General features: G+C 34.8%; 1 protein-coding gene and 1 long non-coding RNA gene across 24 annotated transcripts in view; one reads left to right on the forward strand and one right to left on the reverse strand.

Moving 5' to 3' along the window:
- The window catches only part of TNNT3 (troponin T3, fast skeletal type), a 54,225-nt gene that overhangs the window by 14,751 nt on the left and 12,557 nt on the right, over nt 1-26,917 (forward strand). For 2 of the 23 annotated variants that reach the window (XM_039340487.1, XM_039340464.1), the window contains exons 4-9: nt 4,041-4,058; nt 12,139-12,156; nt 12,988-13,002; nt 15,721-15,732; nt 20,759-20,770; nt 26,797-26,821. In XM_039340487.1, coding sequence (XP_039196421.1) covers nt 4,041-4,058; nt 12,139-12,156; nt 12,988-13,002; nt 15,721-15,732; nt 20,759-20,770; nt 26,797-26,821 — 100 coding nt within the window. Of the gene's footprint in view, nt 1-4,040; nt 4,059-12,138; nt 12,157-12,987; nt 13,003-15,720; nt 15,733-20,758; nt 20,771-21,121; nt 21,137-26,796; nt 26,822-26,917 lie in introns of all 23 variants that reach the window. The other 21 variants (XM_039340465.1, XM_039340470.1, XM_039340467.1 and 18 more) reach the window with 21 other exon arrangements.
- Nucleotides 4,080-26,917, reverse strand: part of LOC120306735 — a 182,094-nt gene continuing 159,256 nt past the window's right edge. The window contains exon 3 of the long non-coding RNA XR_005556381.1: nt 4,080-4,181. This is a non-coding gene — a long non-coding RNA (uncharacterized LOC120306735). The remainder of the gene's footprint in view (nt 4,182-26,917) is intronic.

Consider the following 26,917-nt stretch of genomic DNA (forward strand, 5'->3'; position numbering starts at 1 on the left):
TTCCTTCTTCTTCCTGCCCTTCTTATTTTTATTTTCCTGCTTTGTTGTTATAGAGCTGCTGCTGCCATCTGTTGGTGACGCATTATAGAGTGAGGGAGCCTTTTAAAATGTGTCTGTGGCATAGCAGGTTGGGAACGATTACTAGATACTGCTTAGTTTTGTGTCTGTCTTCCTTGAACAAGGTTGATGAACTAAAGACATCGATCATTTCCATTACACATTTTATGTTAGTCTCTTGCATTTGTGTATGTTTGTTTGGAAGCTGGCTTTGTTGTATTTGCAAACAAAAGTAAAAAGACTTTATTAGCTTTGGATGTAGCTTTTCCTCTTTTATTTTCTTTGGATCATATATATATAACGTTCATTTTTAAAAGTCTTTTGCTCAAATTGATACTATTTATAGCATATTGAAATCACAAAGCTCTTTTGCTTGAACATAGCCAAGAATACATATAGAATGAACGTTTGTATTGAGGCAGGATCTGAAACAAACATCTCTGACGACTCATGTAACACAGAAATTCCCCATTCTGCAGGTCTCCAGAGATATTGAATTTTGGTTGCCATAATCCCTGGCTAATACAGCATGGTACATAAGGGTAGAGGATTAGAAAAAGCTTTAATGGAATACCATATTTCTAAAAGTCTCATCCTGGGCAGATTTACTTAGCTGGTGCTGAGCTCCTACAGCTTTTTTCCTCTGTGTACATTCCTTCTAATGCTCAGACTATTTATTTCTATTTTTACTTACTCTTATTTTATAAAATAAGCTGCCCAGAGTTATCAGGAATTGAGCAGCCTCTAGATACAAACAAATAACATAAATTCCCAAGGATTTCAACTAGATGGGTTATTTTCTGCTTAACATGATTACAATTTCAGTTTGAGAGCTAGTCTGTGATTGCACTCAGTGGAAAGTTGGTTTATTTAAGCAGTCCTTAAAAGAAGATCAACCTGAACATACATAATAACTTGAACTGGCCACAAACAAGGAGTATATATTGGAGGTGGTGACCCTTTGATAGCTGCATGCAACGAAATTTCATTTTGAGGTATACCAATTGGTGTACACTCAAAGTGACAATAAAGTTGTTATTATTATATAGCTTAGCTGGATGAATTTTTCCTGACTTCATTTGTCTTCAATAAACGTACGTGGTATATTAAAATTAACTTACAATTTAAAGTATAATTTGTGTGAACAAAAGGAATATATAACTATACTTTTACTATAATTGTATTTCCTCATACTGTTTTGCTCCCAATGAGTTACCATGACCAGAAATAATTCTATGGAAATAAAATTCAGTACCCCTTCCCCACATTTTTTAAATCATATTACTTCCATAACTTTGTCATGAGAGTTTTCTGATACATGAATTGTGCTCAGGTATTATTGTCCCTTAGCTGGGTTCTAGTCAAGAAGTGGTGTAAGTTCTTAAGAATGGCTTTGATGGCATTGCATAAGATGGCTATCTCATATAGATGGCTTTTTATTGCATTCTTTGACCAAGTGACAAAATTAGTGGATCAGAGGAATGCTGTGGACATAATTTACTTGAACTTCAGTAAGGCATTTGATAAAGTAGATCATAACCTACTACTTGATAAGATAGAAAAATGTGGGGTAGACAGCATCACCACCAGATGGATCCGTAGCTGGCTGACCGGCCGTACTCAGTGTGTGGTCCTCAATGGAACCGCATCTACATGGAGGGAAGTGTGTAGTGGGGTGCCCCAGGGCTTTGTTCTGGGCCCAGTGCTCCTCAACATCTGTATCAACGATTTGGATGAGGGGATAGATGGGGAACTCATCAAATTTGCAGATGACACCAAGCTGGCAGGAATAGCCAACACTCCAGATGACAGTCTTAAGATACAGAAGGATCTGGACAGACTTGAACACTCGACACTATCTAACAAAATGAAATTCAATGGTGAAAAAAGCAAGGTTCTACATTTAGGCAAGAAAAAACAAATACACAGGTATAGTATAGGCAGTAACTGTGAGAGGGATCTTGGGACAATCATTTAAATATGAGCTAGCGGTGTGCTGCAGCTGCCAAAAAGGCTAACACAGTACTAGGCTGCATTAACAGAGGGATAGAATCAAGATCACGTGAAGTGTTAATACCACTTTACAATGCCTTGGTAAGGCCACACTTGGAATACTGCATCCAGTTTTGGTCACCACGATGTAAAAAAGATGCTGAGACTCTAGAAAGAGTACAGAGAAGAGCAACAAAGATGATTAGGGGACTGGAGGCTAAAGCATATAAGGAATGGCTGCTGGAATTGGGTATGCCTAGTTTAGTGAAGAGAAGGACGAGGGGGGGACATAATAGCAGTGTTCCAATATCTCGGGCTGCCACAAAGAAGAGGGAGTCAAGCTATTTTCCAAGGCGCCTGAAGGCAGGACAAGAAGCAACGGGTGGAAACTAAGCAAGGAGAGAAGCAACCTAGAACTAAGGAGAAACTTCCTGACAGTTAGAACAATTAACCAGTGGAACAACCTGCCTCCAGAAGCGGTGAATGCTCTAACACTGGAAGTTTTCAAGAAGAGACTGGACAGCCATTTGTCTGAAATGGGATAGGGTTTCCTGCCTAAGCAGGGGGTTGGACTAGATGACCTCCAATGTCCCTTCCAACTTTATTATTATTATTATTATTATTATTATTATCTGCTTTGGCCAGAAGTCACTCACCAGAATCTCCCTAAAGAAATCTGAGATGAAGTTTTATCTCAGCTTGAACAATTGAGAGGAACAGATATGTAGGGTGAGCCTGTTCATGAAATATCAGCATGGAATCTTAGTTTTTAAATAATCACCATGTGATTCTATCATATCAGAACAAAAATATACTGTTGCCATTATTCATTCCATGTCCAAAAGAGAGCAAGAAATAATAATAATACAGTGTATGTGGAGAATTCCTGTTAATATGACCATCAAAACAGCAGCAATATTTAGTATATTTATAAGAACTCTCTATTGCTGAAATAGTAGATCACTAGAATGCTTTCAGTGATCATATCCATAGAAAAATTTCCAATGATTTCAACACATGAGCACATGTTAATTAAGGAAAAAACATTTTCTGGAGGAAACTGCACTATCATTTTATTTATTTTATTTATTATTCAAATTTATAACAGAATAACAGAGTTGAAAGGAACCTTGTAGATCTTCTAGTCCAACCCCCAGGCACAAAATCCTATACCATTTCAGACAAATGATTGTCCAATCTCTTCTTAAAAACCTCCAGTGTTGGAGCATTCACAACTTCTGGAGGCAAATCTTTTCACTGATTAATTGTTCTGTCAGGATATGACAGCCTATCTGATGGAGGGCGATTCTGAGCAGAATATAATAATAATAAAAAAACAGTCATTAAGTCATTCCCCTAGTCACTAAAGCTTCAATGTGGTTCAGATATAAGCATGATCAACTGATTGAAAACAAAGTCTTCTCAAGTTTTGCATGTTTAATGTTTTTATAGGCAAAGCTTAATCTGATGAATTTAGTTAAAGCTAGAATTTCCTTGTATCAGAGTAATGTTGGGCAGGCAATAAGGATATCCACCAGCCTGGGGCTTCAATTGTGTGGTTTTAGTCACTATTTTGACTTTTTTGACCCATCCTGCAGATGTCCTGGTCAGCCAGTGAATTTCTTCTTCCAACCAATATATTTTTACTTTGCAGAAGTATAAGCTTGTTATTTTAGTGGGATTCTTACATCTTGGAATCTTAGATCTGAATTTTAAGTCTCTTCTGCAAACTCTTGTTTAAATTTCTCATTCTTACATGGACCAAATGTATTATCATTATTATTTTTTTGCATTTAATTGTCTCCTAAACTTGATTTCTTTTATGAAAAGAACTGGTAGCTTTTTGTCTTCTGTCCTTTAGTAAGAAAGGTTGGTTTTATCCTCAGCAAGCGTTTATCTTCCATGTCAGTCTTTGTGTTGCAGTGCTAAGCAATGTTTTTGATTGTGCTGCTTTTCTTGTTTCCTTTTTTTGTTTTTCTCTCTCAATGCAGAGGAATATGAAGAAGAAGGTAACAGAAACTTACCCTGGAATGAACCTTTTCTTTCTCTGATGATCCATTGATCATCAGTTCTTTCACTGCCTGTTCATCCATCTATCTCTTTGCTACTGTCTGTGAAAGATGATCGAAAATCTGGGAAAAAATGGAAACCTAATTACTATGAATTGGCCTGTGCTTTTAATTCTAAAGGCTCAAGATCAGAGCGTGACAATGAAGTTAGTAATCTTGACCAAGTAGTTATTGGATTGCTCTTTTGCGCATTCAACTAAATTTATTTTATAGCCATTGTAATGGCAAAATTTAGTTGCAGAAATTCCCACCATAATATTTCAGCTTGATAATCCGCTAAATTAAATGTCCATGTGGATAAAATAAATTGGAAAATGACTACGTTTTGAGTGGATTCATGAATTGATAACATTTCTGCATAGCAATTCTTTGGAAGGAGGAGATCAGAAGATTTGCTTTCTCAGAGGGTCACCAGTGCTAAGTTTATTATTTTCCAGAATTTGACCCATGATATATTTCTTTTTTTTTTTTTTTTTTTTATTGAAATTTTTCAAAAGTTTTACAAATAAAAATCCACCCCCCCCTCCCCAACCACCCACCCCCCCCCCCGACTTCCCAGAACTGAATATAGGATTATTTAACAAATATTTTAAAAATAACATTTGCAATTTATAAAATAATTAATAATAATAATAAAAATCACAGTAATAATATATATAGAAATAATATACATAACATAAACTTTAAAATGAATAATATATACTAAAAAAGAAAAAAAATAAAAAATAAAAAGAGAAGAGAGAGAGAGAAAGAAGAAAGAAGAAAGTAGACGAAAAATAAAGCATATATATATATAAAAAAAAAAAAATTATATGAATAATAATACATTAAAAATGTATATATATAAAAAAGAAAAAGAAGAAAGAAAGAAAGAAAAAACAATCATTACAAATTATAAAAAGGCTAAATAATATTTTTCCATATCCAAATTATGTTGTATAAAATTTATCCATTTTTCCCATACCGCAAAAAATTTTTCTTGAGATTGCTCCTTTAAGAAAGCCGAAATCTTTGCCATTTCTGCCAAATACGAAACTTTATGAAACCATTCTTGTAAAGTAGGCAAAGATTCCTTCTTCCAATATTGTCCTATTAACAACCTAGCGGCTGTAATCAAATTTAACATCAATATAACCTCCTTAGCATCACAGTCAATAACAATACCTAGTAAAAATAATTGCGGAGTAAATTTTACCCTTCTTTTAAAAATTCTTTGAATATTCCACCATATCTTAATCCAAAAAGCTTTTATATGCTTACACGTCCACCAAATATGGTAATAGGTAGCATCCAAATATCCACATCTCCAGCATTTCGGCTGTAGATTAGGGTACATAATGGACATTTTCTTTGGGTCAAGGTGCCATCTATAAAACATCTTATAAAAATTCTCTCTTAAATTTTGCGCTTGTGTGAATTTAACATTTCTTATCCAAATAAGTTCCCAAGTATCCATTGAAATCGTTTCACCAATATTCTGTGCCCATTTAATCATACAATCTTTAACTAGTTCAAGTTCTGAATCTAATTCCACTAAAACCCCATAAACTCTCTTAATATGGGTTGGCCTTTGATCTCTTACTTGTTTTAAAAAAATTCCATCTTCTCTAAGCCAGCCCATTTTACAATCCATCTTCCATCTATCCACTATTTGTCTATATTGGAACCATGAATAAGTTAAGTTTTCATGTGTTAATTCTTCCAAAGATTTTAACTGCCAGTCTTGGCCATCCCATCTTAATAACTGTACGTAAGAGACCTTGTCCATATTTACCCCTTTCCTTATACCTTCTATGGCATGCCGAGGTATAGCCCATAATGGTATTTTGAAGTCACTTTTATAATACTTTCTCCACACTCTTAGCAAAGAGTTTCTTATAATATGAGACTTAAAAACCCAATCCACTTTTTTATTAAATATTAAATAGGCATGCCATCCAAAAAATAGGTCCCAGCCTTCCAAATGAAGTATTTCTGTATTTGTTAAATTCACCCAATCGCTAATCAATGTCAATACTACAGCATCATAATACAATTTCATATTTGGTACCTTGAGTCCACCTCTCTCACGAAAATCTTGCATTATTTTAAGTTTCACCCTTGGTTTTTTCCCTGCCCAAACAAATTTATTAATACCTTTTTGCCATTCATCTAAATTACGTTCGTTCTTTAAGATAGGTAACATTTGGAACAAAAAAATAAACTTTGGCAGGACATTCATTTTAATAACTGCAATTCTGCCCATAAGGGATAACTGTAAATTATTCCAGTTTTTTAAATCCTTCTGTACCTCCATCCACAGCTTTTCATAATTATTTTTATACAATTTTACATTAGAAGCAGATAATGTAACCCCCAAATATTTTACCTTATCAACAATTTCAAAGTCTGTTAAGTTAACTAGAGCCTGTTTATCACCATTAGTCATGTTTTTAGCTAATATTTTGGTCTTATTATTATTAATTTTAAAGCCAGAAACACGTCCATATTGTTGAATCAATTGTAATAATTTCACCACCGAAGAACAGGTTGAGACAAAGTAACAACCAAGTCATCTGCAAAGGCTCTTAATTTATATTCTTTTTTATTAATTTCTATTCCTTTTATTTCTTGAGACTCCCGAATTTTAATCAACAAAATTTCCAGTGTTAAAACAAACAATAACGGAGACAACGGGCATCCCTGTCTTGTTCCTTTTTCTATTACAAAAGCCTCTGACAAACCCCCATTTACAATAATTTGAGCAGTCTGTTTTTGATATATATTGGATAATACTTGTAATATATTTTGTCCAAAATTCATCTCCTTGATTAAACACAGCATAAACTGCCAATTCACTTGATCAAAGGCTTTTTCAGCATCCAAAAATATCAGGCCTGCAGAGACTTGGTTATTCTTTTCTAAATACTCTAATAAATTAATAATTTGTCTAACGTTATTCTTCATATACCTTCCAGTTATAAAACCCGATTGATCCCTATGTATAAACTGCTGCAAGATCCCCATAAGCCTGTTAGCTAAAATTTTTGCAAAAATTTTATAATCCACATTTAAAAGAGATATAGGCCTATAATTTTTAGGCAAAGTAAGATCTTGACTATCTTTTGGAATCAATGATATAAATGCATTACGCCAGGATGGAGGGATCTCTAACCCCTGTAATAAATTATTAAACAGTTCACACAACGGTTGGATCATCTCTTCTACTAAAGCTTTATAATAAATAGATGTCAACCCATCCGTACCCGGCGCTTTGCCCAATTTCAATTGTTTAATAGCTGTAACAATTTCTTCCTTAGTAATTAAACCGTTAATCTTTTTTTCCTGATCTTCTGTTAATTTAGGAAAGTTGACTTTGCCTAAATAATTATTTATATCTGTAATTTGAATATTGGTACCCTTATATAATTTTTGATAGTATTCTAAAAAAGATTTCTTAATCAATTCTTTCTGATAAACCAATTTACCATTATAATTTATTTTATCTATATTCCTCTGTTTCTGTTTTTTTCTTAACTGATAAGCCAACCATCTCCCTGGTTTATTAGCATTACAAAATGTATTTTGTTTCATAAATAACAAATTAGTTGCAGCTTGATCAGCCATCAGCATGTTAAATTGTGTTTTTAACAATTTTAAAGCTCCTTTAATCTTTTCATCTAAGGGATTTGAAATTAAAAGTTTCTCTTTTAATTTAATCTCCTCTTCCAAGTCTTTCCGTTTCTGAATCTGTTTCTGTCTATGCAAATTATTCATTTTTATCAAAATACCACGCATAAAAGCTTTACTTGCATCCCAGACCATTGACATTGATGTTCCCTTGTTCATATTTAAAGTAAAATATTCCTTTAAACATTCCTTTAATTTATGAACATTTTTTTCTTGTTTAAATAAATTCTCATTCACCCTCCAGGATCTCCTATCTTCCTTCTCTACAAACAGTTCCATCCAAACTGGACTATGATCGGACAATGTCCTAGGAAAAATTTTTACATTCTTCACCCTGTTGTATAAATCTGTTGTGATCAAAAAGAAATCAATTCTTGAGAAAGATTGGTGTCTATCTGAGAAAAACGTAAAATCCTTTTCTTCTTGATTACGTTCACGCCAATAGTCTCTCAATTCCCAATCTTCTTTCATGTCAAAAAAGGCTTTAGGTAATTTAGCCTGTTTAAAAAAGGTAGAAGAGCCTTTTTTGTCCATTTGTATATCTAAGACACCATTCCAGTCTCCCATTAAAATCACGGATCTATAGTCCAACAAAGTTATTTTCTGATGTAGTAACCTATAAAATTGCTCCTGTTGCTGGTTTGGTGCATACAACCCCACAATAAGAATTTTCTTGCCATATAAACCAAGTTCAAGCATAACATATCTTCCATAAGGATCTGATTCTAACAAGGTAGCAGATAAATTCTGTTTAACATAGATTACCACACCCCCTTTCTTCCCAGGGGCGGGAGATACAAAATGAGATCCCAAGCGAGGATTATTTAAATATTTTTGATCTTTAGCTGTAATATGAGTTTCTTGCAAGCAAATAATATCATTGTTGTGTTGTTTCAAATAGTGGTAAATTTTTTTTCTCTTTTGAGGAATGTTTAATCCATTAACATTCCAGGACAGGAGCTTTGCCATCTCCCTTGGCCTTCAGCCTGGAGAAGATCCGCTCAAATTCTGCTGCTGATGAATATGTAGCAGAGCTTTTGGGTCTTGCTCCTCCCACCGGCACTGAAGCAATTTGCTGAGTAGATTCTTCAATTTCTTTTTCTTTTTCTTTTTTCTGTTGTTCTTTTTCTTTACGTTTATGTGCTGCACGGGTCATTCTCTGTTCTTTAACCTCTGGTTGAGACATCCATACCACCTGTCCAGCAGTCATCATCCCTGTACCTTCAGATTTCTGTTCCATCTCTTTGTCACTCAAGACTTTATGCATCATGGGCAAAGGAGAGCCTGCTCCCAGGACCGTTTTATAAAATTCCTTAGCTTTAGCAACTGTATTAAGTCTATAACGTGTCCCCGCATGGCTCAAAACAATGCCCATCGGAATCTCCCATCTAAATGGCATTTGTCTTGCTTTAAGTTCATTTACTAAAAAAGCAAAATCTTTTCTGCTTCTTAAAATTTTAGGTGGAATTTCCTTTAAAATAATAATATCTTGGGCAGCAATCTGAAATCTTTTATTATAAAAAATTTGTAGAATCTGATTTCGCAAAGACTTCTTAGCAAAATATATCACCACATCTCTAGGCAAATTCCTCTGTTTTGCAATCCAAGAATTAACTCTATAAATTCTTTCCACATCCCCACGTAACTCTTCTTTATCAATATTCAAAATAACAGCCAAGTCATTAATCACCATTTCCATCAAATCTTGAGTTTTATCTTCTTTCAGACCCCTTATTCTCAAAGCATATTCCATCTGTCTATACTGGAACATAAGAATATCATCTTGTGAAGTCTCCACTTTTTTCTCCATATCTTGAAATTTATAATCCAAAAGTTCAACTGTTTCTTCAATTTCCTCTACTCTGGAGTCCAGCTTCACAACCACTGAGGCCATTCCAGATAGAGCTAAAAGTATATCATCCCTCAAAATAGCATTATTCTGTTCTAAAAGCTCCTTCATCTCTTTCTTCATTTCCTCCTTAGTTTCAGATTTATTCTGATCCAAAAGTTGTTTCATTTCCTCCCTAAACTGTGAGACAGCACTTACCATTATTTCTTTAATGTCTTGTGCTGATGTGCCAGATGGGGGAGGTGAAGGTGGAGTAGATTTAGGTTGCTGCACTGAGGGTATTATTTTAAGTTGTTGTTGCACAGTAGAAGTAGCAGGAGAAGAAGTTACTTTAGAAGCTGCAGTAGCTGGTTGTCGTTTTGAAGCCATTTTAATTTATCTTCCTTTCTTCTTAAAAATACCAATAAAAATAAATGATCCAAAAAAAAAAATTAAAAATAAGATAAAATAGAATAAGATAAGATCAATCTAAAAGTCCCCAAGAATAAAAAAGTAAAAAAAGTAAAAAAAAAGCAATATTAAACAACAATTCAGCCGATCCGTCTTTTAAAGGAAAAAAAAAACTTTCAAAACGCCATTTTACTTTCACTCTCACTTTTCCGCCCAAAAAAAAAAGAGAAAGCTCAAAAAAATAAAAAAAAAATCAGCAGATACTAAATAAACTAAATAAACTAAAAAAAATAAAATAAAGCTAAACTATAAATAAAATCCTTTAAACAGTTCTGTCCGGTTTAAGATTACTCACGGTTTCTTTAAGTACGGAGATGGTAGCGGCGTCTCGCTTTGTTTCCGAAGAAACAAAGACAGCTGAGAGGCGGAGAAGGCAATGAACTCCGAGGGAACCCTCTTTCTACCCCCCTAAAAATAAAAATCCAGGGAGAGTTAAGAGGTTCTACCTCTATTCATGCGATCTCTACCCCTTCCCTTCGCCCGGGAAGGGGATTGCGAGTCGCGGGCCAGCTGATAAACGCTGTGCTCCGCGGATCTGACACCTTCTCAGGAGGACGGCTACAAAGTAGCCGCCATCTCCACCGCTTTGACCACCGGAAGTCCTCACCCATGATATATTTCATGATACATTCCAGAATTTGGTCCATGAAGCAAATTTGAAAGAAGCTTTTAGGATAGGAACATAACACTGTTTATGTTGCTTAAACATAGAAGTGCTGATGGGGTTTCTAATATAATGTCATCAAGTTAATATTATTTGCCATACTGTACACTAAGCTGAAAATTCCTCAAATAATGTGAAGACAGTTGAAGGTGGGGGCTACTTGCAATGCCTTGGCATTTGTTGCTACTGTTCTTGGTTTATAAAACAAGGAGAATATTTTTTTCTAAAAGAAATCTGGCAATATTGAATGAAAAAAATCAATATAATGGGTTTCTTCATGGCAGGTAGCAATAGCACATAGACTTATACACCACTTCACAGTGCTTTACTGCTCTCTCTACAGAGTCAGTATATTGCCTGTCTCTCTCCTCCCCCCCCCCCTGACAATCTGGGTCCTCATTTTACTGACCTCAGAAGGATGGAAGGCTGAATCAACCTTGAGCCGGTGAGAATCAAACTGCTGAACTGCAGGTAGCCAATAGGGTTCTAACCACTGCACCATAGTAGCCATTTTCTACAGTATGTCCATCTGTAAGAAAGGAGCTGGTCCATTGTATTGAGCTGTTCCTCAGGCACAGCAGGCTTTAGTATTGTCCCATTTACTATAAATCACTATAATCCCCCAGCACATTGGTTGGAGAATTCTGGGAGTTGAAGTCCACACATCTTAAAGTTGCTGAGCTTGAAAAACACTGCTCTCCAGAGTTAAAATGTTTAGTCTATATGAAAAAAACAGGAATGTTTTCAACAGTGCATTATTGTTTGCCCTAATAGTACAATGTGGAGAATAAAACTGGAATTGAAGTGGGAATTCTTTGTGGGATTTCCATACCGGGGGAATTATAGTCTTTCTTTGAACTAAATAAGTCCTGTACCTTGGACCTAACTCAATAGAAAAACCATGTTAAAAACACAACTACAACTTGATAACATATTAGTATTATTAATAATTTCCCTGAATAATTGTGTTAGGTCAAGAAAAATTCAATGCTTGCTAAACGAATGAAGGCATTTTTTGAATTCCATCAGCACTTTATTACAGTTACAAAGAGATAATCAAGGATGCTAACCTGATACAGGCAACTTCTCCAATTGAAGGGCTTTCTTTTCTTCCTAATTCTCTTTTTTCTCTTTTTAAAATATCTCTTGACTAGATGGGTCTATAATCTGCATGCCTCTTTCACTGGAGGGTATTTCCTTTGTATCTTTTTGATGCTGGTTTTACATCTTTGCCTAACCTGTATCTGTCTTCGTCTAAGGTGGTCATTTCCAGTTTATATATTCTCTAATCTTACATTTCTCTAGTCTTAACTCACAACTATTAATGCTCTGTTAAGTGTATTAATCTTTTTATCTTTGCCTCTTCTTCCATTATGTCCCTCCATCAGAAGAAGTCGAGGAAGAAGGTATGTCATAGCTTTTGTATTTCTCTCTCTTCCTTTTTTAGAAGAGTACAAGTTTGTTTATACAAATAAATCCTGAAAAGACAGAAGAAAAGGCACATGAGAAAAGGGACAGGGAGAAATAGATATGAGAATCAAAGATCATTCATATTGTGGCTTTCAATGTCCAAATGTTCTCTTATCATTGTTGCTTTGCAAGAAGATAGGAGTGTCTATGTGTGTGGGAGGGAAGCATACACATTGAAAAGGCACGGGGTACTTGTTGTAAAGATTTGTTTTCTGGACAATTACCCCATCAATCTGGTGAGGTGGAAGAATCCAGAATATTCCTTTGAATATTATTTTTCAAAAATTGATACACTGAGAGCTTATCTCACTTGGATTCTAGTCTTCCTCAATGACTTTCTCTTAGGAATGCAGCATTTGGGAGACACTACATTAGGTATATAAACTAAAACATTGAATTATGGGAGAAAAATTGAGCTTTGATTACCAATGTGCATTTTTTACCTCATATTTACTTCCTATCCAAGTAAAAGAGCCAAATAGTCAACATTTCAGTTTACCATCTGCATATGACTTGTTTTATCTGTTCTACAGTATTGTAATTGTTTTAAATCCTTTCCCTTTAACGTTATGCTCCTCACACAGTTAGAAGCATTTTAACTTTATGCTCCTCACACAGTTAGAAGCATTTTAATTTTTTCACCCTGTGGAAGTGAGTTACTAATCAAAAAAGTGGGTTACAAATCAATTAAACAAATACTGTACAATAATATTATTTATTATATTGTTGTTTCTCTCTTTATTTTTAACAATGCTTCCCACCTGAAGAAGCTCAAGAAGAAGGTATGTGTTGATACTGCTCATTTCTGAGCATTTAAATGGAGATGATAGGAAACTATTATGGAAAAAGGGAAGATGAGGTTACAGTAGTATCCTTACTAATTAAATGAAAAGGAAACAGAAGTAGCTGTAACTTTCATAAGGCAGTTTCCCCCTATTTATTCTTTTATGGGTTTGCTGGATTACAACTCCTGTCCAAACTCTGTGACCAGTGGGCTGGTCGGCAACTGAGGACAGGCGAGAAGGTCACTTTCATTCAGTGACTGATTTATGGCATCTCAGGTAACATATGTCTGAAATAAAAGAAATGACATTCTGTATCAATTAGTTAGATAAATACAGTTTAGATGGCTCTTCCTTTGAACAAACAGTTCTTAAATTGATTTATATGGCTGCTAATTACAATATAACAGATGTTCAAGAAATACAGGAAGGAAAATGCTAATGAAACAATGATAAACTGGGGTTTTAAATTCTCCTTTTTCTTTCTATGCATGACAGCTTTTATTTATGTATTCATGGTTGAAAATGTGATTGCCAGAATGAGCTTTTAAGATGTATCAGGTATATAAGTAGTTGCTTTCTGGAACTCCTATGTGGATTTCTGGCAAAATGCAGTTCAAAGCATGAGCTTGTGAACCAATGTAGATGGCCAAATTATCTTGGATGAGCAATCTTGCTTGCAGCAATTTGGTAGTCTATATGCTTCTGAAAACAAATATGAAGGAAGGATGTACCGTATACACAAGCAGGTTCAACATTATGCAAAGACATAATATGGTTTAGCTGGTTTTAACTTAGTGCCTTATGTGATTTCAGGCATTGTGGTTTGTAATCTTGAACAGTGATTTTTTTTTTTAGGTTATGCTAGCCTAGCCAGTTGATTTAATTAATCATAGTTAAACAAAGTATGATTTTGCACAAGATTTGAATCTATTACAGATACGAGATTTGAAAAAGGTGGCAAATGGATTCCTGCTGTACCTTTTCCAATTCATCTTCCTATCAAATTTGCCCTGCATTTTTCGTGTGGCTGAAATTTTTGTGCTTTTAAATCTACCTCTTTACATACATACATACATACATACATACATACATACATACATACATATTCTGAGGTTTTCGTGGGTGTTTGTATGTAGGTCTTTGGTTATTCGGGTTTTCTCCCGCGTAAAATTGGAAGTGTCTTGGCGACGTTTCGACGAAGTCCCATTCGTCATCTTCAGGCTAGTGTTTTTGGCTTAGTGCTTCTAGGAGCATTTCTAGCAATGCTCCTAGAAGCCCGAAGCCAAAAACACCAGCCTGAAGATGATGAATGGGACTTCATCGAAATGTTGCCAAGACACTTCCAATTTTACGCGGGAGAAAACCCGAATAACCAAAGACCTACATATATATGTATGTGTGTGTGTGTGTGTGTGTGTATGTGTGTGTGTGTGTATGTATGTGTGTGTGTGTGTATGTATGTGTGTGTGTATATATATATATATATATGCCTTTTAGTTCAGCTTAAGCTATAGATCTGTAAAGTCTGGTGTTTGCAACTTTAATTCAAGTTTTAGTAGAAAGAAGAGTTATTCTCTGTGTGCACTCTTGCTTCTTCCTGGGTCACCTGTAGATTGGCTTCATTTTGCCATGTCTGCCAGCAATCTCACAAATACCTAAATAGGGACATCTAGAACAATAGACATTAATTTCAAAATGGCCACAGGGACTGGACAATTAAAGCTCCACCATTTTTATCATGCCTTACGGATAAAAAGTGATGAGATTTTGATCACCTATTTGTGCCTAGCATTTGAAGCCAATGGTGCTCACTGCAGATGCCTCTGGCCTTCAGAGATGTACTGTAGATAATGGTCTGTTTTGCAGACAAGGAATATTTGTATCAATATTTCTGCTAGAAACAATACTGGCTCTGTGATGGCATGATGGCACAAGAGATCTTGGGATTCTAGGAACTTCATTATTTTCACCTTCTTATTTTGCTGGGATGATTCAAGACGTGATCCCTTGAAGCTAGTCTGCAGCAAGAAATGGAAACTAACAATTGGTCTCTAGAATTTTCAAACAATAGAGCAAATGTAACAAAATTCTCATCACATTGTGTGATTAAACTTCTGGAAACTTAAGGGAGGAAGAGATAAATAGCATTTGCTCCTGGTTCTGGCTGGACTTTGCACAGGCAACAAAAAACTAGAAATTGTTCCTGGAAGATGCTGATTTTTTTTCCTTTTGCTGTTCTTGTGTGTTAATAGTATAAGCTAAATTCATATCCTATCACCCTCTGTATTCCCTGAGAGAAAGTATGTAAGTGTATGTGTGTGAAGGGAATGGTATAAACTGAACACTTGGTATATATAGACTGTGGAGCTGGATATGGTCCCCATAAATTAACTCAGTACCTGAAAAATATACCTGTATCCTTCAAAGCAATCTGTATTTACTGGCTTTCAAATCTTCTGCATGCAAGTTTTGATCTTTATGTCTGTCCAAGCTGCCTTTGCATGCTCTGCATTCTAGTAAAGCATTTGCTAATATGCCTACAATATTTCCATGTTTTAAGATTTAACTGCATTACCCCTTTCTATAATAAGCCATGGTCTTTCTCAATACTGTCTTAAAATACTTTATGGCTGTTGCATTTTTTCCTTTTTCTAATATTCTTGTTTTCTATTGTCTCAATTTTATTTCATCCATGATACTTCCCATCTGGTGAAGTTCATGAACCAGGTATGTGACTTGACTTCTGAATTCTTCTCTTTCCATCTCATACTGGTGTGTGCAGAAATGTGAAGTTGATGGAAGAGAACAGGAGAACAGCACATTACCTTAACAACTTATTTCTTCCCTAACTATCTCTGTTGACATATAAACTGTACAATTACCATGTACAAGTTTATATAAGAACTTTGGGATATAAAATTATTGACAGTACATTTTAGGATTCTTAGCTGAAAATTCTAGAACTGGAAAAGTGATACTTTTTTTGGCCAGGGGTTATATTCTTTTCAGAAACTTTTTAGAAGTTGATCTAGAGATGGGTATGAATTTCATAGCTTAGTGTAGTGATGTTACACTTAGACTTTCTAAATTTAGGTTCAAGTCCTTAACTCAACACAGATTTCACTAGGACTAGTGAGTTCTGGGTAGAGTTAAGGACTTGAACCTAAATTTGGGCCAGCCTCTGTCTTTAACCTCAAAATATTTCACAGGGCTGTATTGTAATAAAATGAAGAGAGATTCCCATTTGTGCCACATGGAATGCCCTCCAAAAAGATGGGATATATAACAATAACAAGCAAGAATAAAACATTTGTGAATAGTTGTTTCATGTAAATATTGGAAAATTACGTGAATTGTGGCATCTAGAACTATAATTCTATACAAGCTATTCAGAATAAATCACACTGAATTCCAGATGACTTATAAAATTCTTTTTCCCCCATACATTTTATTGATTTTTTTAAACATAAATCACTTAATAGTTGGTAAACAATGTGTTTGCTGGGTTTACATTTGTAAAGAAAAACCTTAACAATTGGTTTCTATAATCTATAATCCACATAGTACATTTAGTTGATTTCCCCTTTTCCCCAAAATGTCTTCTTTGCAAACTTTGAAATAATACAGTTCTTATTATTTTGATAAATAACAGTTACATATATTATTTTTCCCAATATTCCTAGAAATAATGATCACATCAATATAATATTTTTTTTCTATCTAATCATTCTGGTTGCCTCATCTTATATCTTATTACAGTCCTTATTTAAATTTGTTTCTCCCATAAAGTTTAAAGTATTCTTGCTGGTTAAAATTTTCTCAACAGATAATTACATTTAAAGATTTAAATCCATTTTTCCCATATAAACTATCTCAACACTTTTATATTTCTTAAAGAATAGGTAACAGTAAAGAAAAGGAAAAAAGAGCAAGAGTAAAGAAACATTAAAAGTAAAATACTACTTAAAATATATATTCCTCCTAAGCTAATATATATTCATTCCCAAAATTTCTTATTCTTTTTAACCATGATTAAAAATATATTTAATCTTTAAATATTCCATTTAATGTGTCTAGTCATCTAATCCTTTAACTCTTATCCATAACATTTTTTCTTTTTTAAACATTATAATTTCCCTAAATTCAGACACATTTAATTATCTAAAATATTTCCTTCATCTAGGCCATTTCAGCAGTATTATATTACTTATATAAAGAAATAAAATAAAAAAGGGGGGGAAGCATACAGTATCATTTAAGGAATTCATCTCTCTTAGAATGACATATGTATTCAGAATCTTTTCTATTTCTTTAACTATAGTCAAACAAATATTTCTTTTTAAAATATTCTCTCTGGTAGATCCCATCATCTATTTTCTTAATTTTCACTTTGATCTTTTTCCGTTGAGCAATATCTTTCTTGATCAATGTGTTTTGTTGAATCAAAATGTTTTCCCATATATTCATGACTGTTGCTATAGGTATAAGAAGTAAATCGAATAAAGTGTCTTTATGTGAGACTTTTGCTTTCCATGTTTCTTGAAAATATTTTTCTCTTTCTCGTTCTTTGCTTCTCTTATCACTTCCTTTCTGTCTGATGTTTTCAACATCTCTACATTTCATTTTATCCAATCTGTTTTTTTGTCCTCAGATTTATTTTGTAGTCTTAAGGGATGAGTTGTTTTTTTCCATTTCTTGTAAATTTTTTCCCACTAGGATTAAATCATGTTTTCTTGCTTTGTTAAGTTCTGTCTTTGAGTCTCTATTTTCAATTTTATGTTCACTTATTTGTTTGGTCTGCTCCTTCTCCATTGTTGTTCCTGGAAGTTTTTGTTGTTGTTGTTGTAAAGTTAACTTAGAGCCAGATTGATTTGTATTTTCAAAGTTATTTTCATTTCTTTGTGATTGAACTCAATGTTATTTGAATTAATTGCAGTATACTATATATCTCCTCCTGAGAGGTATTTATGTTTTCTTGGTGTGTTCTGTCTACATGTCTCTGATCCATGATGGCCAAAAGTTGAATTTTTCCTTCTTCTCTGCAAATAGCTTTAGAGTCTGGTTAAATAAATATTTGTAATCCAAAGAGTTCCCAAAAAAATTTTCCCCCTAAAGTTTGTAATTCTTTCTTTATCTGCAGCCCAGATTGTTGTCTTTTTTTGTCACAGCTGTTCTTTATTATTAAAGCTTTGAAGGTCGCAAACACAGATTAGCTTTTCCCAGGTTTTGGTAAATTCTCTATGGAAATCATAGCTGTCATAATCTTCATCCACCACTAGGTGTCAGCATCTATTTAGTTTTCAATATGAACAATGGTCTTTAAAATGAGAATCTTAACCATTCAACAATCTTAAACTTGTCCAAAGTTAAATTTTAGCTTTCAAGTTTATAAATTTATTTCACTACCATATATTTTGATCCTCCATAGAAATTTTAATTCCCCGCCTCCATTAGTATAAGGATGGGGCGGAAGTCCCCCTCCTTCACTTTCGGAGGTATTTTGCTTCTTGGGGATCTTTTCCAGGAAATTAAGTGTAGGATAGAAAAGGGAAAATCAGATTCCTCACCCAGTTTCAAGCACGCTGTTTACTGTAGTGCTGGTTAATTCTTTTGAACTCCTGTTGCAAGTAGCTTGGGCTGATCAATGAAATGCAGCCTTTCTCCTGTCGGGTTAGAAAGCTTTCCCCAAGATGAATGGAACGACCGCCGTCATTCCAGAGTCGCTGGGGCACCCTTCTTTCTTTGCTGTCTCTCCGTGGTGGCGTGGATCCATTAGGGTCTCCAGGCAGAATGAAAGTTAGCTGTGGGGGTGCAGCGGTCCGCAAGCCCGCAACCAATCGCTACTGCACAAGACCAGAAGTCCCAGATGACTTATAAAATTCATTGTTAATTGACAATATGACTCATTTGCATGGTTCTCTACCCTCTGCTCCTTTTGCATATGCTTTCCCTGCATATTTTCATTCACATTTGACTCTCCTTTAATTTTTCCACATATTATTGATTTGCCTTCTGTTTTTTAAGCAAGTTCTTATCAGTTAAGAATTTTAAACTTGCCAAAGTTTAAGGTTATTTTACCAACCCTGTATTTCTTCTTTGTTTTGTCTTCCTTTTCCCTTATTGACACCTTTGCTTCATCTGAGCCAGATATGTGGCATGACTTCTAAATTCCACCAATTGTTTTAAATAGAAGTGTGGGCAGGAATTCAAAGGTGAAGCAAGGAAATGGAAAATAACTCTTGCTTGGTCTTAATGATACTCCTGTAAGATCCTTGATTTGACAATAATGGTGTTTAATATACATTAAATATAAGAAGAAAGGGTATGGAATAGGGAGCTGCCTAGAACCTCAAGGGACAAAATGACATACAATTGGGAAGAATATTGCAGATTTAGTGAAGTGACTGATCTCACTTCACACGACATCACACAACTGCCCCAACTCAGTGCCTTTCCAGTGTGTTGAGGCTACAGGTTCCAGAAGTCATAATTACCTAAGCCAAGAGGGTTTAGCTTTTGGAAAAATAGGATTTCTCTTAATTCATGCTGAAGGAGGCAGGGAAACTGACATGGTAACCATAACCCTGCTCTGCCTTTGACATTAATGAGATGAAGTGAGATGAGATGGAGAGATTTTCATACATCAACTAATGTATGATTTTATATTGCATAAAAAGTTGATATGTATTCATAAAGGATTATTCCTTGTGAATGCTTTATTACAAAAACACTGTTTATGTTTTAGAACTTGGTCCTAGCTTTATGTGGTCCTGCAGAAATGAATTTTGGAGGGTTTTTTCCTTCTGGAATTGGAATTTATTGGTCATAAATATTGTAACATTTACAGAAGGATCTTTATTTCCATTTATTAGGGAAAAATGAAACACTTTTTGGTTAAATAACCATAGCAAGATCTTGCATTCTTTGTTATTAAAAAGCTAAAATCAAACTCATAGTGAGCCTATGATTATATGTATAGCTCTATGAACAACTTTTTTAAAAACTGAAAAGTATGACACTCTTAGCAACACCTTATTCTGGAGAATTAATGCATTCTTAACATAAACATAGTCTAGGATGGTTTGGGAGTAAGATGGTTGCTGAATTCCTATCAGTTATTGGGGGAGGATATTGTTCCATGTACCATTTATGTTGTGTTATTCTGGACATTCATTATCTTTTTATAAAAGAAGTTTGTGACATTTCACAAAGTTACTTATAATTGGGCAACTTCTAAATCTAATAGATAAATGAATAAAACTACACCATCTAACCAGAGAAAAATAAAACATAAAGAAGAATGTTTATTTCTGATCTTCTTGGTTTCTTGGAAATAATTCTCTGCGAGCACTTTTGATATTACTGTGCTTCAGCAGAATGAAAGGATATCTGCATTTCCATAGCATCCTGTTATTTCACTCCCAGATGTCAGCACAACAGTCCAAAGTAGTCATTTGTAGAATAAGACTGTGGATTCTTTTTTGTTTACACAAGGCTGATAACTGAATCATGAGCAAAATAGCATTAATTCTATGGCTTGGCAAATTCACCATTATGGATTCCCTATTTGGCTGCTTTTACATGATCTATTAACTTTTTTCACCAATGACTACTGATTTTGCTTACTGCTTTTTTTTTCTCTTCCTCTGTTCAAACTCAAAGTTCAAAGACACTCAGATTAACATGTCACTCTTGTTTTTGTTCTCTTGCGGTTTGTTACATCTTGATCCATGATACTTCTTACCTGATGAAGTTCATGAGCCAGGTATGTGACACAACTTTCAAATCCTCCTATTCTCTAATATGTACATAATATACATTTGTGTGAATGGGATATTGAAAGAGAAGAAACAAGATCAACAAGTACCATTAACCTACTATCACAAACAAGTATGTTTTTGCTTTATTGCTCCATACTCATAGCTGCATTAACCTGCCATTACAATTTTTCAAATTTCCACAGCTTCCACAAATGTCTGTGGACCTTTTCTCTTTTTCTTCCATTCTACCCTTTAATCACCCATTCTACCCATTAGGCATAAATATGTTTATATTTTTACATCTTTTCCTGTTTTGCTTCATATCACTATTCTTTCCACCATGATGCTTCTGATAGAAGTCTGGGAAGAAGGTATGTACTGTCCAATCCATCAACTTTATTTTATCTCTTCATTATTTTCTCTAGGGTGGCACCAACAGTGTTCAACAATATTCCCAATGACTTGAGGATAAGTTGGATGATGTTAAAATATTGAGTTTTTCTTTGGAGATTGTTCTAGAATGTTCTGCATACACACACCAGAGCTCCACACTTTCTTTAAAGTCCCTTGAATTCTTTAGAGACAAAGCAAAGTTGAAATATATTTACATGAAATTTAAAAGTGTCATAATATAAAACGGAGCATTGTTAGCATGATAGAAGGGATTTTTTGAAAGGGCTTTCTTTCAGAAAGGATGAGGCTAACTCTGTCTGATGATGTAGGCTTGAAAAACTATCTTCCCAAAATGCAAAACTGCTGTTAAGTGTGCTTGCATTGTGTGACAGTGAGATTATCCTCACATCCAACCAACTTACCCCCTAACTGTCCTACTAACTATTTTTAGAGTACATGCCCTCCTAATGTAGCCTTCATTTTGTCCCCAACTCATTACGGAGACCACTTACTTTCTTTTTTGAGGTATTTTGGAATTAAGATAGTATTTTCCCCTTTTTCTGTGTCTTGCCATACAGATATTCTACAGAACTTCTCATGAGATTGATGTGGTTCCATTGCTCCTTCTGACTGAATGGTGTGTGTTACCTGTGACAAAGAACTGTAGTATAAGACAGAAAGTGAATGGAATATATCTGTATATGTGGGGGAAAAAATTGAGGAGGCATTGCCTACAGCAGCGGTCTTCAAACCTGGCCCTTTTATGACTTGTGGACTTCAACTCCCAGAATTCCTCAGCCAGGCATGCTGGCTGAGGAATTCTGGGAGTTGAAGTCCACAAGTCATAAAAGGGCCAAGTTTGAAGACTCCTGCCTACAGTTTGGACTATATTCCTGGAAGTGAATTCAGCCTTTAGGCGGAATTGTGTTCTCCCGCCATGATCTAATGAGAGTGATATTCTGTGAATGAGTTGCTTGTATGATTATTCTCCATTACAGCTAGACCTAGACCAAGTGATACCCCAGGAAAATCTGTGTTTACAACTGGCATTCCTCCTTCTACTTAATCAAATGTTTAATGGCTTCCTTTTTTATTTTGTAGGCAGCTCATTACAATTCTTTAATATGTATGTGTAAAATATGTCACTATCATTTCAATTGATCAGTTTTAATCTTAGGATCTATAAATGACCAGCCAAATGCTGGGCTACAATTCCTAGAATTCTCAAATATACTGGTCTTCAATGCTTAAACTCTTAACAAGCATGGTCTTCATTCCCTTTATCTTTAGGTTATGGTTCAAGATAGCTAGATGGTACCAGGTTAAGTCTGTCAACTAATATTAATAGGAACACCTTTTGTCCTCAGATGGGATGCCCCAGACCAGGGGTGTCAAACTGCTGGCCCGTGGGCTGGATGCATCATAGCAAAACCACGCCTACCCCATTGCCAGCAATGGCAAAAAAGTCACGATATGTCGTGACATGTCACATGACGTTGCGAGTTTGACACCCCTGCCCCAGACTATGAGCTCATTTAGCTTTTATTTCAGAAATACATGTAGAAACCTGGAACTCAAAGATCCAGAAGATTCTACTTCTGTCTTATTTTTTTCCTCTAATTCTTGAACAATGCCAATATATCTCAATCCATTTTTCATACAACATGGCAAATAATCTGAGAAACTAGAGGATTTAAAAAAATATATAAAAATCAGTTTCTTAAATGATAGGGTGATCTGTTGTTTACAGGTGGTAAGTAAAACCCTTGTCTAGCTACCATACTCATATTCTTGGAAGTTTTTTTTTTTGTTGTTCTTTTCTGCCAAGTATATATTCCAAGGCTCCTTTCATCAGTTTCAGATCAGTGCAGCCTCCCCCCCCCCAATGTCTCTTCAGTGTTATACAGCTCTGAGGAGCTTGGGAAGACCAGGTGATTAACACTTGATTTCTGCTCCAGAAGGAACATTATAAAGACAGTTTTGTAGCATCCTTCAGCTGCTCTGTGAGCATGTTAGCCTAATTTAGTCTCCCCTCCCCCTTTCACACAAGCTGTCCTAAAAGTCTTGGATTGCACATACCATAACCTATTCTATGAATAACCAAGACATGAAAACCTATTGAGGATATGTAGAACAGGACCTTGATGGAACTGAGGTGGGTGTTAACAGAACTGGGGAAATTGTTTCTGGATATTTCTAGTAACAATTTTTAAAATTATTTATCTAGGGCCATAAATATACAGGATGCTTTGCATGAAAACCAGGAAGACTCTATTTCAAGAGTTTATAGCTTAGATTCTCTTTAAAGGTCTCATTGTACACATACTAGCACATGCCCAAGGAAGGTTAGAATTTCTTGGGTGTTGACCCACAACAAGAGTATAATCTAGCCTTCAGAGATAAGAATAAGGGCAGAAGGAATTCCTTTGCCCATTATGGACTCCCCAAAATTTGAAGGACTGAGCATTCATTTCAGAGCAGATTTGGAAGAAGTGTGGAGAACTAAGGATAGGAAAGGAGGAGAAATGTCTAAAAATAGTTTTACTGGTATTTCAACAAATGGATTCTTCAGATTGATTTGAAAAACAGGACAATTGACAAATGGTGGACATGGAGAAGGAGTATTTAATTGGCTACCTTCCTTTGTGTTCCATTTCCATTTGAAGAAGCAGAATATGATTATGATATTTTGGTGGATCTTGGAAGTAGTATATCCTTATTACTAACACATTTTTTTTTTATTCTGCACTGAATCCTTACTCATCATAATACCAGAAATTGGACCAAATCATTATGGTTATAACACAGCTAATATTTTCATTTTGTTAGGAGTAAATTTTATTGTAAACCAAGCCTTCAGAAATATACAGTCTCTATCAGTAAATCCCCAATAGATGAAAAAGAGTTTTCATTTAGGGCCAAAATACCTATAATATGGTGTTAAATGCATCCGCTATCCCATAATCCAAGTGTAATTGCATGGAGTATTAAACCCTTCCTTTACTTGCTATGGTTTGAAAAAAAACATTTCCTTTAAAAATATTATCTCCCCTGGAAGAAAATCCCTTAATGACAGTCCCACTAGGTAGAACAGACCAGGAAATCAACGTCACAGGAAGGTAAAACTACATTTATTGACCTGGGCTACAATTAAGAATTTTGCAAGTATAATTGTGCCAGCCTTTTTCTTATAACCCAGTGAGTTGGAGAGGCATCTCCCTGAGATGCTTCCAAATGTTGTTCTGGCCTTAAAATATGTTTCAGTCCCTTTTTGCCTACAAAACACTCCCTGCATATTTCCACCAATATCAGCCTCCATATACTTCACACACCTACAGATACAGCTAGTCCTTGACTTAACAACCCTTCACTAGTGACCATTGAAAGTTACAACGGCACTGGAAAAAAGTGACATTGCTTGTCTTTGCATTTACAACTGTTGCAGCACCCACGGTCCTGTGATTCAACTTTGGTCACTTGGCAATCATCGTGGATCTACAGCCGTTGTAAGAGTCCCAGGTCATGTGTTTTACCATTTGCCACCTTCTCAACTGGCTTCCAATCACGCAATGGAAAGCCATATTCACTTAACAACTGCCTGATTCACTTAACGACTGCAGTGATTCGCTCAGCCATTGTGGCAAAAATGTAAAAACGGGCGTAACTGACTCAACAGCTGCCTCGCTTAGCAGCAGAAATTCTGATCTCAATTGTGCTCTTAAGTTGAGGACTACCTGCATTTAGCATTTATTCATAGTCTGACATTTTTATTATGCCACTAATGAGGTTTTCTAAATTTAAGCTGTCCTGGTAGAAAGTTATAAAGGACACTATGGATGAATGACAGCTGTTTTTACTAATGAGTTTTGCTGCTTTCTACATTTCAGATTCTGAAGGGAGACATCAATAACCTTTCAATTTTCTCTTTCTTTTAAAGCTCCTGAGTTTATCTTTCACTTTTGTTTTGTATTGTTTTGTTTTGCTCTTTTTAAGGATGAGCTTTATCTTTTGGCAGGATTTGTGCAGGAATTACCGTATGCCTCTGAATATTTATAAGTAAGAAAGGGACTGAGATAAAAAAATTAAAAAAGGACATCAGAAGGATTTTGCCATGATGATTATTTATATGTTTTATCTAGTTTCTTCAAAAAGAAATATTCTAACCTAAACTGAATTAGAATTAACTTTTATTTTCCTTTGGTTTTACTCTTATTTTATATTCTGGAAGTATATAAATATTTGTTCTATTCCTGGAACAAATAAAAAAAACTTTTTTAAAAACCAGATGTTCTTGGAAAACTTCTTAAAAGCAACAACCACTTAAGCAAGAACATTGTACAATATATAATTTAGCATAAATTTAGTAGCAATAGAAGAGAATATATGCACCTCGGGGTTGAACCGTGGAGTTCTTGTTGTTTTCAAAGCTTAGTTGTTGGGAGATATTTAATTACCCAACTAGGTAACATAATTACCTAAATATTAGCTAGTTGGCCAATGAAATGTTTCCAAGTAACAACTAAGCTCAGAAAACACCAAGAACTCCATATGAATGTAGTAGATATGTTAAGATGTAACATGATTAGAAAAAAAAACACGAGTGGACATAGGAGTTTGGTTAAAAAGGAAAAAAAAGCAGGAACATTCCATAATTGTATGAAAACTATTTTGTGCAAGAAACAAATAATGCTTTTCAGCCAATGGGTTTTCTTCTTGTAATTTGTCATAGTTTTCATATCTCATTTTCCCCTTCAACATTTATTATTATTTTTGCATAGTTCCTTGTCTGGTTTTGATTAGAATAATTCAGAAACTGGATAAAAAGAAATGTCTGTATATAAAATTATCAGGCAATTCTTACTCAGCTTTGTTATTTTCCAAAGCAAATTCTCTATTTTAAAACTGGTGCTATTATTAAATGTTGCTTTCATTTAGCAGAAAGGAAGAAGAGAGTCATGTTTTGCTTTAAGATTGGTTTTGAACTGAATGAATAATTATAACATTTTTTCCCAATCACTTCTATACCTTAGACCAGGGGTGTCAAACTGTCGGCCCATGGGCTGGATGTGTCACGAGTAAACCGCCCCCCCCCGGCAATGGGGGAAAAGTTCCGATAAGTTGTGTGACTTCACGTGACATCGCGAGTTTAACATGTCTACCTTAGACATTTTATATATTCCGAAGCAGATTGATCAATTTTTTGAAGTTAGACTATATATTGTACAAAGTACTCTGTCCAAAAAGCAATACTCTGTCCAAAACCAAAAGAAAAGGCAGTAAGAACAATGCAAGACTGAATTCTTTGAATTCATATATAATGTATGGGGTTATTGAAGATACTTAAGATTTTGAAAACTAGGTGCAGTCATTAAAAAGAATTATTGCATTCTGGATATTATTCCAAAGCTTTCACGCAGACTGCTCTTTTATTGTTCTGAACTTTTTTTCTTCTAAGTAAAATTAGTTTGTCAAAGAGTGTCTTTGTGATATGTGAAAAGTGTAATTAATATATTTAATTTCATAAAACTACGCGTATCTTTTGACTTTAGCAAATGAAGGAAGATTTAATCTATTGTTTCTTGCTTCATCTTTTTTTTCCCTTTTCTCTCCTGCTCACTTCCTGATTTGCTATATTTAGAGAAGAAACCCAGACCAATACCAACGTAAGTTTAGGACATGTTTAATGGAGTAATATTATAACCATTCTTGTAAAGTTCTTTGGTTTTAAATGTTCATGGTTCATGTATTATAAATGATAA

Source organism: Crotalus tigris, unplaced genomic scaffold, assembly GCF_016545835.1.
Source record: "Crotalus tigris isolate CLP2741 ecotype Arizona unplaced genomic scaffold, ASM1654583v1 scf7180000017749.438534, whole genome shotgun sequence".
Classification (NCBI taxonomy): domain Eukaryota; kingdom Metazoa; phylum Chordata; class Lepidosauria; order Squamata; family Viperidae; genus Crotalus; species Crotalus tigris.